The sequence below is a fragment of the Echeneis naucrates genome, chromosome 10 (genome assembly GCF_900963305.1).
Source record: "Echeneis naucrates chromosome 10, fEcheNa1.1, whole genome shotgun sequence".
NCBI classification, from domain to species: domain Eukaryota; kingdom Metazoa; phylum Chordata; class Actinopteri; order Carangiformes; family Echeneidae; genus Echeneis; species Echeneis naucrates.
In genome coordinates, this window is record NC_042520.1 from 7,745,687 (window position 1) to 7,762,924 (window position 17,238).

Genomic DNA, 17,238 nt, shown 5'->3' on the forward strand with positions numbered 1-17,238 from the left:
TAAATCACGATTTAGGTTGAAGCGTTTTCCTGGGTGCACTGACTGAAAACAATCAGTAAGATGTGGTTTGTTGTCGTCCATTGGAGGATCTTCTATGATTGTGTAGTTCAGATGCTGGTAAAGGCAGAGTGGAAAAACCTTGGTCCACATCAACCTGTTTAATACTGGGACTTCTATGGAGTGTTTTTTTTTTTTTTTTTTTTAATGGAGAACTGATTGCTCTGTATCTTGGTGACTTCTTCTTACGAGCCCACAGAAAAACCAACAGCCCGTTCTGGTCGAGGATTTGGTTTTTTGGAAGCCTTTTTCCTCCATAACAAGACGTGGTGGTCTCAGTGAGGACTTGGCAATACGGCGCCAAGCTTTGCAGTTGCTCTCTTACAGGCTCGTGGAAGTCGATGCTGGCAGTTGCATTTGGAGATCCTTTGCACACGCCACCCTTGGCCACTGGCTTGCAGTGAGCAGGTTTGCAGAGAGCTCAATGTCCTCCTCAGCTTCCGCAGAGACTAGGCTGGATTTGTACCCAGAATCGGAGTCATTATCTGTGATGTCACCATACTCCGCTATCGCGTCCTGTGGGGATGGTGTGTCACTGAGTTGACTCAAGTTTGCTGGCAAGCTGCAGTAGCTCCTGCTTGGTGACAGTTTAGATGCTAAGCTCAGATCGCTATGCTGTGCCAGGTTATGATCAGTGACGGAGTGGTTAACGTGCTCTATGAATTGTTTTGGTAGCCCATCATCTCCACCTGCAGACTAATAGGATGCCTCTGGGAGCAATAAGAGCGTTCAGGCTGAGGAGGTGGGGTTAGGTTTGGCTCTTAGGAGAAGCAGGAGGAAGTCCTCTTCAACATTCGGCCCGTCTTGAATGGCAGGCTAAGACAGTTGGTGGGTGACAGCTGCGAGTTAAAGGAGAATCACTTCTCTTCGTACATCATCAAACCACGTTTTAATGAACAGCAGCATCCATTCCTGAAAACAGTCCCTGGTTTTGTTTTGCAGTAGATGGTAAAATTATTTGACATTTTTAAATTAAACTTAGCTCACACATCTGTAGAACATTCAACAGGAAAATTCGTCCAGACATATTTACTGACACACGTGCACATTTATCAAACTCATGTTTAAGTGCAAAGTACTGCTTGAATATTTCTCCTCAGACAGAACTAGCTCAGGTAAGGAGGGAATCGTTACTGTCTGCTTTGTCTCATCTCCATAAATTTAGTTTTCGTATTCTCAAGTAGGTGGAAATGCAAAATGCAACATAATTATGTTGTACTCCCGCTGACAACTGATCTGTCTCCAGGCGCATTAGGAACACGACTGTGTACAGCGTGAAGAAAGAGAGTGGTGAGAGAAAAAAAGAACTTGTGTGGGCCCGGCTCATCTCTCAGACTCTGACAAGGCTACTTACCTGGAGGTTGTAAAAATAAAAAACAGGATAAAATAAATAAAAGCTGCCACATACACACCGCCGTACCCTTAAGCTCATTAGACAAGCACACCTCCTGTATCTCATTCCTGGTTCTACCATTCCAATGAAGACAGATATCTCACCTTTGGTACAGAGCGCAATTACACCAGGCTAGACAAATATAGCTTAGGGATGTAATCTTTCTGAATCATCTGGGAAGCCAGGAAGATAAAAAAGCTGCCCTTCTTTTTAAGCTACAATGCTGGTGCCTTGTAAAGAAGTAGGTTGGCCTCTTCAGCATGTTTACTTGCAGCCAAGTACAAATTAACCTCCTAAGATCAACAATAAACCTAATTAGAATTGTGTTCTACAGCACACATCTCTAAACACAGATCAGAGCTTGTTGAGAGATGAATCTCCATCTGTCTGGCTGCTCACAGGGAGGAGGAGAAACTCAAAGAAGATCAGTCCTAAAATTCGTAGAGTGAAGGTTTGCGTGTGTGTGTGTGTGTGTGTGTGTGTGTGTGTGTGTGTGTGTGTGTGTGTGTGTGTGTGTGTGTGTGTGTGTGTGTGTGTGTGTGTGTGTGTGTGAAGGAGAGGCCCTTGTGGCCACAGGGTTACTTCCCCATGTCAGCCCTAATTTTATGATGTCATGCTGCAGCAGGAAAGTGGGACATGTCACATGCAGGGAAAACGTTTCATTGGATGTGAGCAATTTTTGTTGGGGGGTTGTGTGGGGGGGCAGGAACAGCTCTGCTTTGTCATTTGACTCTGACTCCTGGGATTTAGGCTGACAGACAGGGAGGAACACAGGGGTGTGGAAACAGGAGAATCAATTACACAAACATTGTTTATTTTTGCCATCTGTTTGCTATGCTAAAATAAAAATATAATCCCTCATTATAATCTGGGAAAAAATTATATATAAAAAAAAATATATATAAAAATAAATAATAAATAATAATGAATATATAAATATAAATAAATAATTACGATTTAAAAGCCCAGATTCCTGATAACAAAATCAGAGAATAGGGAGTGTTTTTTGTTTTTTTGAGATCCACAGAAAACATTCCCCTAGTTATCATATTAAATCCTTCCATATCAAATAATACACACATTATTGAATTCCGCCGCTGCCTGTTCTTATCCTCCGACTGGGGTAGGGAAAATTTGTAGTCACCCAGGAGATTTTAGTGTCTGAAAAATGATTAAAAAGACCAATTTTTCCCAATATGTATTTTGTGACTCTGCAATAATTTCCCTAAGCTGTCGTCGGACCTGACAGCATTATCACTTCACCTTTGACACTGTACAAGATAAAGCAGCAGGGATACTAAAGTCCACATATGTTGCATTTAGAGGTAGGAGCAGTCTCATTCATCATTTGCTAACACCTCCATTCACTGTAATCCCTGTCCATACGTTAGCCTGGGGCAGGGATCTTCTGCCGATGTCATTTCAGACCTCAACAAAAAGACGTAAAGACTCATGAAAATGAGGCTTGAAACAGTGGATGATAGAAAAACATTTTGAAGTGTCTGACGTATGAAGTAAAACCAAGACAGAGACACGGTAGCTTTCAGAAATCAGTTTATATAACAAAAGGGTTATTGTTTAGTATCATATGCCATGGAAGAAAAATATGCATACCCACTTTTTTCATGTTCTTAAGGATACAAATAAACTTAAAATGTTACAAATATAAATGTTTTTTAAGACAATAAAACATACTCGATGACAACATGGAAGGTAGGCAGGGATATGGCAGCGTACACATCATGGTCAGACAGGGTTTGTCAATAGTTGTGAGTGGTGTTTGTTGATTCAGCCGTAATTGGACTTCCATAAATCAATAGTAAGCACTACAAAGTATGAAAGAACTGGATATGTGGCAGCTGGGAACTATTTACCAAAAGAAATACTTTGCAAATAGTTCACTCTGTTAGCGGCAATGTAATTCCAAACAGTTCTTGCACTGCCTGAGCAGAATATCCTGTGAGGTAAAGTGCGCAGTCAGTGAGTGTAAATTACATTGCAAACTTTTCTTTTAATTAAAGTGCCTGCCACCAATCATCATCACAATGGCACCTTTTCAGTTTTTGATAAATCTCTCATACCCCTGCCTCCTCATTCATAGAGTTACCATGAGCACAAGTCACGACCTCGGTTTGTTAGTTACAAGCTTAAAAACATGATCGGGGCCGTTTTCACACTATGATGACAGAACAGTTCAGCTTCTTCAATCTGAAACGCTCCTGCTACTTTCTCTAAAACACACATTTAATTATCCTACAAGATGGAGCATGGGGAGAAATACAACAATCACTTACAGGGCTGATGAGGAATGCTGTCATTGTAGAAGTTCCGTTTAGAAAAAACTAGTTTAATCCTTATCATTTTTCTGCTGCTGCTTTACAGCCATTGTATTTATCAAAATGCAAAAAAAAAAAAAGAAAATTCATCATTTGCGTTCAGTTTTTTGTTTGATCATTTGGATCATTCTGAATAGAAACAGCGGATCGTTGTGATCACTGCTGCGAGAGAAAAAAAAAAAAAACATTATCTGGAACTTCTACATTGGCTAACTGTGTAGCTCTTAGCTTACGTTTCGATCACGTTCTACAATGCAATCATTACAAAATTTTTTTTTTTGTTTTTAACCCTTCTAAACTGAGTTAGCTGCTGGCAGTTACTGCACTTATCGAATTATCGTAAATTCATGAACGTCTGCTCGATTGGAGCGGTTTCTGAAAGGTGAGAAGTTGCACTCACAGCCAATATAGAGTCATTACGGTAAATCCGCTTGTGTTCCTTTGTTGTTAGACTCTTTCGACATACGGTACCATGCTAGATATCGAAGGTTCTAGGTGTTTTGGAAAAATGGCCAAAAGCACATATTATCAAGACATTTTCTGGCCCGTTTATGGTTAAAAGAAGAAAAGAGTCCAGGTGGACAATAGGAATCTTCAGTGTAGAAGGGTTAGCTCCAAATTAAATCCATCTCACAAAAGATGTTTCAGGGTTTTACATAAGCAATACCACGACTGTCATTTTAAAATCACATAAAAATCTCAGAATTAAAAGACAATTCCTATTTCCATCAAAAATGCCTAAACATAAATAAAAGTTTTGTTGTCTATAGTTTCACGAGGAGAGCCCTATCCTCCCTTTGATAGCCAGGATACAATAAAAATAAACACAAGGTCTTCCCATTATTATGTGTTGGTTGTTCAAAAAGAGGGGGAAAAAAAAAAAAAAGAAAAAAAGGTTGGCACATATGGGGAAAATGTTTTTAGCATAATTATTTACAAAATATATACGCTGTAAATGGTTGTACAGTGTCCGATCCAATCATAAGGTGAAGACTTACCAGATGCCACAGCTGACATTTTGATCCTATTTGTTAAACTGCATCGGTGTGATGGTGCAGAGGATAAAGGGCAGTTAGTTACTTCGACAGCACAGCACTCTCTCTGCTGTGTACATCCTCTTTAAAACACCTTTCTGTGCAGAATCCCTTATGTGGAAACCTCATTCTCTCTGCTTTCTCTGTGCAACAGCTTGAACCTTATACTCAAAGGAGAATTATTGTCTTCTTAAATATGCAGACTTCTCTGAAAAGCTTGGATGCACCTTGAGCTGAGATGATGTGTAAAATGGCATTTTTAGAAGCAAGCAGGCTGGGAGAGCAGACATCATGAAACAGACACATCACAAGCAGCACTGGCAGATTGTTTAAATGAAAAATCTCCATCTTTTCACCCCAGGAGTCAAGCACACTGAATCCTATTTTGCCTGAGCTCCTGTTCCGATTATTGAACTGGCATAGAACACACACACACACACACATTTGCATAGTTCCCCAAACACAAACACGCAGGCTCAAAGCCTTCAGCAGAGTTATGGTATTACTGAAGGAACTCATGTCATGGTAAAAGGGTCACTTCTGCCATTAGTGCCAGGGAACTGGGGGGGTGTTCAGAGACTCACTAAGACAAGCGTCTCCTGCCACCTCTGGTCGATTATTCTGCTCGTACCCACTCTCTGCGTGGATTCAGTGGCTGTTTTTAGTAGTATCTGCTTACAGTTTATGGCCATGAGAGTACGCAGATGCCCCAGGCATGAATATATGAATAAGCAGTTGATGTGAAGAAGTCGGGTTACTGTGGGTCCTTCTAGAGAAACAAGGCTTACAGCAGAGTTTCAACTGTCTCGTTGACAAACACTAACCATCAGGTGCTTCTTTGATGCTGAAAAGCTTCATCAGGTGGTACGTTACTGAAAACAGCTGTGGGGCATCCCATCAGGACACAGGCTCTTCAGTGGAGTGTCATATTTTGTACTCCTAAAACAACTTTAGTGTCTGAGCCATGTATTCCCTCAGTCGATTTTAGGTTCTTCTTCTTTCTACAATTTTCAATTTAACAATAAAATAATGCCTGAGGTTCACATAAGCTGAAGCATTTGTTCTACAACGCCATAAATATATCAAGTTGCGAATTCTGAAGCAGTACGCCTGTGTTTATATTTATTACATTTCTTTGTGGCAGTTTACTTGAACAGATTGCTTATATATTACTCCAAGTTTCTGCCAAAGCTTCTTTCATTTTTCTTTTTCTTTTTTCTTTTTTTGAGGGGGGAAACATTTAAATCTGCTGTGAAAATTCTTTGTAGGGTTAACTGTGTGGACGACAGGTTTAAAGATATAAATATTAAAAATGCTGTAATGCCTTTGTGTGATCAAGATTCACCCACAGGAAACCTGTGAGACTGCAGGGAAGGTCACAGAGTTCGTGTTGGCTTCTCTAGGCAGTTAAATGCATTTAGAAATGTGTCAGTCTCATGTTAACGGCAAATGCAACTTTGGAACAGAGATCAGCACCCAAAGGCATTGGTTAGATATTACACAACTAAAAATAAAATGAAGCTTGTCAAAATGGAAATTACACTTTCAAGATTCATGAGTCACAAGCTCTGAAATCTCAGCATAGACAGGAGTCAGCTCTTACAGTTTAGTGGGATATGAAGTAAAATGATTTATGGGAACATTTTCTCTACATTTATGTGAAAAAAATAGTTTTGACGGTTCAAGGAGGGGTTGATTAAGGGGACTTTTTTTTTTTTTAACCTTTTAATCCCTTCAAAGTTCAATGACTTTTGTGTGAACTATGTACGTTCTTCTGGATGATAAGGACATATTATGGTTTGGACTTGTTAGAGTAAAAAGAGATTTTCAACACTGAAAACTGCAAACAGCAGCAGTATGTGAAATTTTCCTTTTTTTTTTTTTTGGATTAAAACAATCAAGGATGGAGATGAATGAGAGAATATTAAATAAATATGTAAGTCGCCAGTCAAACAGAATGAGAATTAAAATGTCTGTGTGATATAAGTTTTCTGTGGCTTCTTCAGACTTTTTTGTTCCATACTTGGTGCCGTGTTCGTGCGTGAGTGTAAGTGTGTGCCACAGTTCAGGGACGTCTGTCCTTTCCTCAGATGTCTTCCAGGTGTCCACCTCGCAGGCCTCTTTGGCACTTATCTAGCGTCTTGTGATAGGCGCGGGCGATCATCGAGCTTGGTGATTTGCATTGTGGCGTGAACGAGACCTTTCCAGGACTGCGCGGCGGTTGTCTGTTCAAGAAAAAATAAACACAACAACAAAGAATCAAACCAGAGCGTGAGACTGAAAAAGAACAAGAAAGGGTTGTAACATTGATCCATACTGGCACACAGGCGCACAGCTAAATGAAACACTGTAACGAAGGAAGGCAGAGAAAAGAGACTGAGCAGTGGAGAAACAATATAAAGTAAATCCAGGCTGATTGAGAGCAGAGCAGCAGGGGAGGACAGAGAAACAGAAGAATCTGCTGGAGTGGAGGTGCTTATGTTTGGTGTCATAGTAACTCAATTCAGCTCCTGATCCAGGCTTCCACTCAAGAGTCCCTCAACTATTCTCCCATCAGATGCAGCACATACACAGAAGATAAAGTAAATGCACATAATCAGACATTCACAATGGAGTTGTTAAAAAAAAAAAAAAAAAGTGTGGGCAGTAGAATAATAAATATACATATATGAAGCAGACAGGTAGGGAGCAAGAACTACAAGACTTGTTGGTGTTATATAGTCATTCTGCCTGAGAGACTGTGAAATTAAAGGAAACCACCGATGCCAACATCTGAGAGAAGACAGATATGAACAGAAATATGCAGATTCAATTAAATCGAAAGCAAAAGAATAAAAGTTTGGTCTGTGATTATTACTGGCAGTGGATGTTTCACTGCTGTGTTTGTGGTCAGGAGGCCGGGCCATCAACACTTTGGGTTTCCTCTGTTAGTTCTGTGACAGAGTCATCCAACCACGGCTGCCCAGAACACCCATGGCATCCATTGGGCAGCCAGGTGGCAGGTGGAGCTGGACAGAACTGGGAAGCACAGCCATGGAGATGACTGCAGCCACACCCACACAGGACTCCCCGGTATTTCCAAGCATCCCGCCACCATTATACCCATTAGTCAGTGCCAGCTGTCCCAGGCTGGGTGTTGTTTAATGGCACTCAGTCCATCCATCATGTCAGGTAATGAGCTAAGAGTGACGGCGATAGCTACGAACACATACACAAATGTGCACGCACAAGCACACAGAGAGACTTCCACCATCACAGTAGAGAACAGAGAGCAGTCCTCCTTCAGATTGGATACAAAGCATCATGCAGATGGTGCACAGGAGGAGAGAAGGAGGGAGGGGAGGAACAGGAAGACCAAAAGAAAGACACATTGAGGTGTTTCAGAAGAAAAGAGGGAAATTTTCTATTGCGCTTTCTACAGTTCAACATGTGTTCATATATAGCAGGTGATCATTAAATCTAACATGCTCTGGCACCATGTCAAAACGCCTCAGTACTTACCCATTCACTTATGAACATGTACAAGTTGTGTGTCACACTGAAAAGAAGAGTTACACATGCATCCATAATACACAATAAGATGAGGCCAGAAACCGAGTGGAAAAACTCATTTGCATTGTAGAGTCTTTGCATTTTGCCTCCTGTTAGCTGGTGTCAGCTCTTCTGCTTCTGTCAGTGCTCAAGTAGAGACTATAATAAAAGATTAAATCCTGATTTTAAAATTGTAATGAACTGTGATGTGATTACATGAGTACATGAGCGCGAGACAAGGCCTGTAATGTGATTTTGGTTATATTTGCTAAAATCATCTCTCAGAGAAGGTCAGCAGTTCATTCATGTTAACTGCCGTGCCATCATATGATGGATGTAAGAGAGAGGACTAGGTTCATCTAAAGTCAGTAGATTTAAAATACTTTTTGAAATAAGTTGACAATGCTGCTTGTCACGCCAAAACATGGTGCAAAATAAACTCAGCTGTTGTGGTCCAGCCCCCCCAAATAGGAAAAAAAGCAGATCCGTCCCTGCTCGTCATTTGCAAGCCCAACTGCTGTAACCTCATTTCTGATCAAGCAGTCTCCTCTAACCCTCCGTCTATCAGAGCAGCATAAAAATCAGCGCTGAGAGAGTACAGACCTATTGTCTGTGATGTGGGGTCATTTTGGGTTGCATCTATTACTGTAAATAGGATGGGGAAAAAAGACACCAGAGAGGATCAAAGAGAAGATTATAAAGAGAAGGCCATAAATGAATTAGGAGACAAGTAAAATCATGAAAAAGAGAAACTGGAACAATCCACGAGCAGATCTTCAGGATTACTTCTGAAGGTTTGAACAAAGGACACACAAATCTTTTCCAACCAAATAGAACAACATCATTTTTTGAGTGATATTATACTCCACATATGTACCATAAAGCCACCGCTTTATAAATCAGTCTTTAATAGTTTCTAAAGGGAACAACTTTTATCGTCAACTTTCATCATCCTTCATGGAACAACTTTTATATTGGTTCAACGCACCAGAGTTTTTATTACTAATATGAGCATGTCACTTAAGAACAGCACATTACTGTTGGCTTTGTTGTTGGCAGCTATTTTCTATGCTGTGTCAACTAGAAACAACGACAACTATTAGTGTGGCCACTTGTTGGAGCAGAAGGGTGATTTATATACGGTAGCTTTTTGGTGCTGGATTACAAATGAAAAGTACGCTTTTTGGGGTAATTGCATTTTACCTAACTGCCTGAAGAGGAAAGGCTTTTGTCAAAGACTTCACAAAAAAGGGAGGAAAACCTCCAGCAAGAGACATCTCCCATCAAACAGTCCACCAGAGGAATGAAGAGCTATTGCCTTCTCATAAAGACTTTTCTTTTTCTATCTTCAAGTGCATAAAAGCCCACCTTTTCCCACCTCGTATCAATCTATCACAACAATTGAGCAAACAGCAGCCATTTCTTCTGGGAGAGAAACATTACTACAAGCCTCTACTGAATTGAATTCTTCAAGTGCGCACACACGCGCACACGCACGCACATACACACACACACACACACACACACGCAAAGAGGGGAAGCAAATTGAGACGGGGAAAAGGAGAAGATCTGCACAAAAGACAAACTCTACAGGTTTTTAAAGCACTGATTGCAACTCTTCTTGCATTGGTTTTGATGGCTTCTTTACCTGTTTCTCCCAGAGGCGACTTCTTTCCGAATTACGGTAGGCGCGACACAGAGGAGCACAAGAACAGGAGAAGAAATTGACAAAAGAAAAGAAGGTATTCTATGTTGCAGCAGGGAGATGTTGGCAAATCAAAACTTAATTAAATGTTGGCTGGCAGTGTTTTTCTAAATGTTACTAAATGCACCAAGGATTTTAGAGTAGGTGGGCAGATGGAGGGGGAAGTCACTGACACATACATACATGATCGCATACAAATGTATCTTTCTCATGCAAGTGGAAATACGTTGTTGTTTCATCAGCAACAACGGAAATCGCGCTTTGAGGAAATCACTCAAGAACACAAACACACACATTTCTCCTCTGTTTATAACGCACACAAGCACATCCTTTAATGTATATCTTGATAATCCCTGCCATAAGGGAGAGGTTCTGAAGAAGACAAGGTTATAGGAGGAGGGGAGGACGCCAAGATCACTAAACAGCTCAAGCAGATGCTTTTAGCCAGAACAGTGAACTCAAACCTTATCCAGACTGTAAGATGTCACGTCATGTTGTGATGGGAGATAGAAGTACGCTTTCCCTGATGAATTCCCCAAAAGAGATTAAATATCATCATGACTTTTGTTTGCCTGTCATCTTTGCCTAACTGTGTAGAATTACATCACGATACTGCTTTATGATATGCAAGAGGAAAAAAACAAACAAACAAACAAACAAAAAACTGCCAGTCATCCATCAAACGCTTTCAGCATGAGGGATTACCTTTCAGTAGCCACTATAAACAGGAAAGACTTTTAGAGGGATTATGCAATGTTAGTTAAATATTGTCTGGTTAGTATCAGACTCTGGGCCAACATCAAAACATGGCAATCACATTTATCACGGCCATAATAACAAGGTCAGGTTCACACACTCACTAATCATATGTGTAAATAGCTGCAGAAGAGAGACAGGAGGCATCATAAGGGAGAAGTGGAGTTGCATGTATTGCATAATACACTCAGAAGTTGTCAGTTTATGGCCTAGCCAGAACAAATGCAGTGTAATAAAACAGCCCAGCAATAAATCCTCCTTGATGAAGGTTAGAATGTTCACTTTGTATTGACATTATTTTAGAGAGGTAGTAATTCAACTTTTATGGCCATTTGCGAGGCTGCATTTTGTCATGCGTTTCAGTAGTAGTGGACAGATGTATCTATTATTTTTTCTGTGTCATTTATATCAGTGAGGGTTGTCCAAGGAACAGAAACACGTCTGAATAATGTAATCCAATTCAACAGCACCAAATACTCCGCCCTCCAAAACTGCAACCTTCATGGAGAAGGATCATCGCTGGTGTACTTTTGCAAATGATGCACTACTTTCTTTTGAGGTAAACAAGTGAACAATGATATGATTTGCCTGCCATGTCACTGCTTTTCCTCGAGTTGTTCTGCACTTCAAATTTTGATGTGATAAAACCTAATAAACGCAATTAAATCTCAGCTTGCTGCACATCCAACATGTTGTGTGCTTTGTTTGCTTCTCTGTTGAGGGGTGAACGTCTGCAGCACTTGCAGCAGCTTCAGCTACAACCTTCTATCACCTCTTTTGATCTGCTGCCCCTCCCCCCCTTCTGCCAGCCTCCGAGCCACAGAGTAATGGAACTCCCTACACGGAAACAAGATATGGTGTATAAATGGGATGCAGAGGGAGAGAAGCTATTTCTTTGTACTGAAAGTTATGGGCCAGGTATCGCAAAACTACAGTCATGGCAAACACAGCCCCTCGTTGACTGGTAAGAGTAATCACCCCAAAGAAGGAGCAGGGGAGGGGAAAATAGTCCAACTGAAGAAAAGGTGAGTTAAGTTTGTGGAGAGCTGGAGAAAGACGAGGGGGAGGAGGGGGAGATGATGTAAATGGCGGTCAGTGATACACTGATACTTTTCTCTTTCCTGCCTGATGTTTCAAGACACTCACTGATTTATAAGAAGCCACTAAAATATCTGAAATAAGTGTTTTTTCCAACAAAGTTTCCCTGCAACTGAGAGTTGTTCTGTAAGAAAAAACCCTACTAAACATGAAGGCCATGTTGCTTCTGGCCATGAAAACATTTCTGATTTTGTGTTGGTTTCTCACATTGAGTAAAAAAAAACAAAAAAAAAAGACACTTAAAAACATTGTAATTGTTGTAACACACAGAAGTCCAAATTTTTTGGTATGGACTCATCAAACACTTTATTTTCTTTGCCTCACCAAAATCTTCATTTACTTTATTTTACTTAAAAAAATGATCAGATTGCAAAACATTTTACTTGTAATGAAGTTGGCTTTTAGATATGCCCTGTTTAGCGGATCTGCCTGTTAACCTTCCTGAGAAGTTCAACTTATGGCTGTGATTTAACACATTACTTATTGAAATCCTGATTTCCGTCTCAATTTAGCATGTTTTTACCTATAGCAAGCTTTTTCTTTCCCTTTTGAAGACGCGTCACCTAAAAAGGGGGTTGTGCGAATGTCAGGGGATCTGAGAATGAGGGTGCTGCAATCCGGTGCTTGACATGTTTTGGTGTGTTTTCTTAGAAAATGCCAAAGCAGGCAGAGGTGATCAGAATAGCATGACAGAGGGAAATGCCTCAGACAGGCCTGGATAAACATGCTGAGGGAAGATAGCAAAAATCTCCCACTCCTTCTCCTTTTCTGTCTCCCTGCTACACACGGTCTTTCTTTCTGTCTTGCTTTTTCAATTTCCTTCTCTTCCTCCTGTGCTTTCCTTTCTCATTTTAATCCCCCTGATTACCTCCAATGTTTACAACAAGAAGGCAGCCATTTGGGATTTCTAAAGACCCAAGAAGCGGAGAACGCAATCTAAACATTTAACAAAGAATTTTAACTTAAAATGGACTCTAAATCTTGAAGTATTGAGATTTGGCATGCATGTATACAAATTCACATTTTTGCTTGACAGTTTGTATACAAAATTTGGAAGCTAAGTGAGTTTAAGCGACAGTCTGTTGAGATAAACTGTAACGAGGAGAGATTCATGAAAACCGGGGTGGTCATAACAATTGCAATTGCTTTTGACAGTGCAGGGATGTGGTTAATCTTCCAATGCCTCTATCACCACTCTATCTCAGTGGATACTGTGATGTGCAAGCATGGCAAGACTGGTGACTGACCCAGATAGAGAATACAACTATTCTTACTCCCACCAGCCTCTCATGATTCTTCCTCCCTGGGTTCCATTTAAGATCCAGACTCCCTTTGACAAAAACTGGGCTGTGCAACTTCACTCAAAAAGCAGCATCAGAGCAGTTTTTTTTTTCCTACAATGTTGGTTGTCCATTTTTTTTCCCTCCTATTGAAAGTAAGCCTGTTTTTTTCTCTTACTGGACATACTGCATAAACTGCAGTCTATTTCTCTCTAACACCTTCAAACAAACAAACAAACAGCAAAAAAAACATACCCAGGCTCAGGCGCTACATCTTAACAGCACCACTGAAAGGAGCTTGGTCCCAAAGTAATGCCTCATGACTGGCACAAACTATGTTTCAGTAGGAGCCAATGCACATATTCAGACACTTATTTTTAGAGGAAAAAAACCCCACCAGTTTATCTCCTCAGTAGGAAATCTTTGACAGGTCTCTATCAGGGACAAAGCAGCAGGAGAGAGGAAGAAAAGAGATTTTGCGTATACATGTAAAATCTGTTTGCACTTAAGCTCTGGATGAGTCTAAGTGTGCAGTAATCTCAAAAAACAAATAAACAAATTCATCCATCCATCTTCCCCTTCTGCTGGAGCCAATCCCAGCTCACATTGGGCCAGGGGCGGGGTACACCCTGGACAGGTCGCCAGTCCATCACAGAGCCAACGCACAAAGACAAACAGAGACGAACAACCACTCACACTCGCATTCACACCTACGGTCAATTTAGAGTCACCAGCTAACCTAGACACGCATGTCTTTGGGCGGTGGGTCACAAATAAATAAATACAAATATAAATAAATGAATACAAAAATACAAATAGAAACTATTGCTGTCCTTAAAATATTGCTAATATTTCTTAGATTTTTGACTGAATACAACAGGAAGATGTAGGTCCTTGTTGGGCACCTCAGGTTCAGAAATCTTCTTAAAATATCTCTACTGGACTTGAATTCTCAGTCATGGAACAATGCATCCTGGCATTCAGGGATCCAAAGGCACACACAGCCCAAATGAACAGTTACATGAAATCAATCACTGCCTGAGGCAGAACCCCCATTCATGATTGTCCTCTCAGCAGTCAAGTTCTAGGATGCAAGCTTAAACCTAAGTATAACCATGAAAGAAAACACATCCCCAGGCGTGAACTCCAGAAACCACTAAGCACTGCCCACCGGTCCACCTGCTGTTTGAGTTTACGTTACACTTTGGCATCATCACCTTACTTTGACTCAATTTGAAACCTTAAATGTGGTTTAGTCTAAAGTTATCGGGTACACACTTTGTGTAGTACAAGTTAGAGGAGCAGTTTCTACCACATTTTAACACACATTCCTGCTTCAATACATCAGTTTCATTAACTGCAGACAGTTTTTGTTACTAAATGAATCAACAATCAATTAATTATACATGTTCAAATGCAAAATTAGAAAAAGTAAAATGCCACAACATTCAGTCCTAGGTGATATGATGATATGGTGTTTTGGTCAGTCAGCAGCCAAAATTAAATATTAAAAGGCCAGGTGTGAAACTCTGTCACTACCTACAGCCATCAAATGCTCGAAATATGATGTAATTTGTTTTTAAAGTTTTGACAACAGCTGATAATTGTTTGTGCACATTACATTTTATGCATGAAATTGAGATTTCTGATTTGGGGCTTCACCAGCAGCCCAAGATAATGACCACAAGGCATGCCGAAGCCATGGGGAGCACAGATGGGGCCTTTAGCAGAAGCCTGGTTTTCATAGGCTTGAGCCAGGAGAGAGAGTAATCCATCAGGCCAAAGCTCTCTGGTGCCTAAGGGGCCAGTCACTGATCCTATAAGACTGATTGGGCCTCAGTGGGAGGCCAGACCCCCTGACTACATGAACATCAGCGTCTGGCTTGCTCCGTTGAGGCTTGATCTGAACTGGACCGAGCCAAAGCAGTGACCTGCTTCCATTTGGATTCTGTAGACAGACCTATCTAGATCACAGACAACAGTCTGCACTGAGTATGTATTAACTCTGGACAAACTCTGACAATATAAACTTTCATGTTTAACATCTCCCAAGAAGCAAATTTAACACATAATATAACAATTCAAGTAAGAATTCATAACCTTTTTCCATATATTTAGTTGAATGTCAACTCTGACACTGACAAAAATCTGTCATAATAAAATGTGACTCAGGTTAATAAAGTGGAAAACTTTAGTTGAATTGATAGACATCTAATTACTTCATGTTTTGGTCTTCAGTCTGACAAATTCAGAGGCAACGTCGGCCACAGTGGCTGAAACCTGCGGCAGCCAAGGAAAGCCACATGATTGACAGGTGAATAAGCAGACAGAGAGATAGTTAGACAAATGGAAGCTAAGATATAGTTTGACAGACAGATGGGAGTGTAAATGTATGGTTTGGCAGAATGATAAGGTAAATAGGCTGATGGATCACCAAACAAACGTGGGAGGAGGAAGGAAGAAAATAAAAGACAAGAAAAGAAAAGAATGCTTGCCTGCAGACAACAAAAGATAGGAAGCCAGATAGCCTGATAAACACAGATGGATTGTGTTGATACAAGGGGAGGTGGAGCAAGATCGATAGATTGTTTTATTCTATTTGCTTGGCAAACTGGAGATTTGATGTGGCTGGTATCAAGGCGATCTGTTTCAGATGTTGCCAGGCGTGACTGTTACAGATGGCGAGATAGCAAAACATCTCAATCTTTGGATCCTCAGTGCAGTCTATCTCCACTGCAGCACCAGCACCACCTTCGGCAGTGTCATCACTTCTGACTCTTATCAAAAGATTGTGTATGCAGGGTACCATCTCCTGCAAACACCCCCCAACCCCCCACACACATCACGTCGGATGGGGGTCTTAATTGATTAATGTGAATCACAATAAAAGGCTGTGAGGGGTGAACTCCTGGCATTGCTAAGACCAAAGAAACTTGGAGAGAATCAGGGCTAGGTGTCTCAAAAAGGAGAGAGAGTGTAGGATTGTTTGGTTCTCCTCCAATTTGAGTAAAAACAAAATGGATGCCCTGACAACCCAAAGCCTCATTACTGCCGCGTGCGTTTATCATGTCAAAATTGAAGACAAGGGTATGTGAAGTTTAGAGGCAAGGGCTCTCCTAGTTAGAAAGGTGGCTTCTCTCTCCGGATGCTTGAGGGACATGGGGGTGCACTGCAACAGCCTTGATGAGTGTTGCAGGGCTTATAATAGACAGGAGAGGCCCAGAAAGCATGCCCTTTGGAGGCACAGCATCTCTCACCGTCTGACAGCTTACAGGGCCTCGGCTCCACAATGACACCTTCACAGTGCACTCCAGATGACACACAAACACACGCTCACAGGTGCATAATGTTCAGACACATATTCTAAGCAGCACAAATAAATTTGGCAGCACGCACACGATTACACACAAACATACATGAACACACACACACTCCCGGTCACACACGCAAAGCCATTTGCAGTGTGGCGATAATACCTAACAAGTAGAATCTCAGCATCATGCTGACAGTATTAATACTTGGCTATAAAAACATCCTGCATTCCCTCCAAGAAGGGGGTTAGAAAATAAACATTTGTTTGTGCCACGTAAAGAAAATGGCACAACTGCTTCACTGTGAACAAACATATAGCTAAAGCCCCATCTCTAGGAATAGTGTTAGATTTCTCTTAACACCTCATAGTAAATAAAGAAACTAAGTAAACAGAAGGTTGTTCGACCGCTCATGTCTTTAATGCTCTTTCCCTCCACTATAATCGTATTTTCTTGTTGGTATGATGTAAAGTTAAATATTTAAGTAACCAGGCAATTCTATATCTGTGAGCAGAAGCAAAGAATCTTGGCTTTTAACCTGATGAGATGAATTTTCAATTATTTGCTCATCAAAATCAAAAGATTTTGATGCATCAAAAAACTTTAATGTGTGAGCTTCCTTTAATATACTGTCTATTTAACACCTCAACAGGTCCTGGACAGGAAAAATGAGCAATCATAAAACTATTAATTAATTCCACTTGGTTTGGGAACTTATGTGCGTTTTGATTTATTTT

At 40.7% G+C, this 17,238-nt stretch overlaps 1 protein-coding gene across 2 annotated transcripts in view; it reads right to left on the reverse strand.

Annotated features, from left to right (window-relative positions):
- Positions 1-2,987: 2,987 nt before the first annotated feature.
- The window catches only part of diaph2 (diaphanous-related formin 2), a 338,700-nt gene continuing 324,449 nt past the window's right edge, over positions 2,988-17,238 (reverse strand). For both annotated transcript variants that reach the window (XM_029511765.1, XM_029511766.1), the window contains exon 27: positions 2,988-7,045. In XM_029511765.1, the coding sequence (XP_029367625.1) occupies positions 6,981-7,045 (65 nt within the window). In that variant the 3' untranslated portion in view covers positions 2,988-6,980. The remainder of the gene's footprint in view (positions 7,046-17,238) is intronic.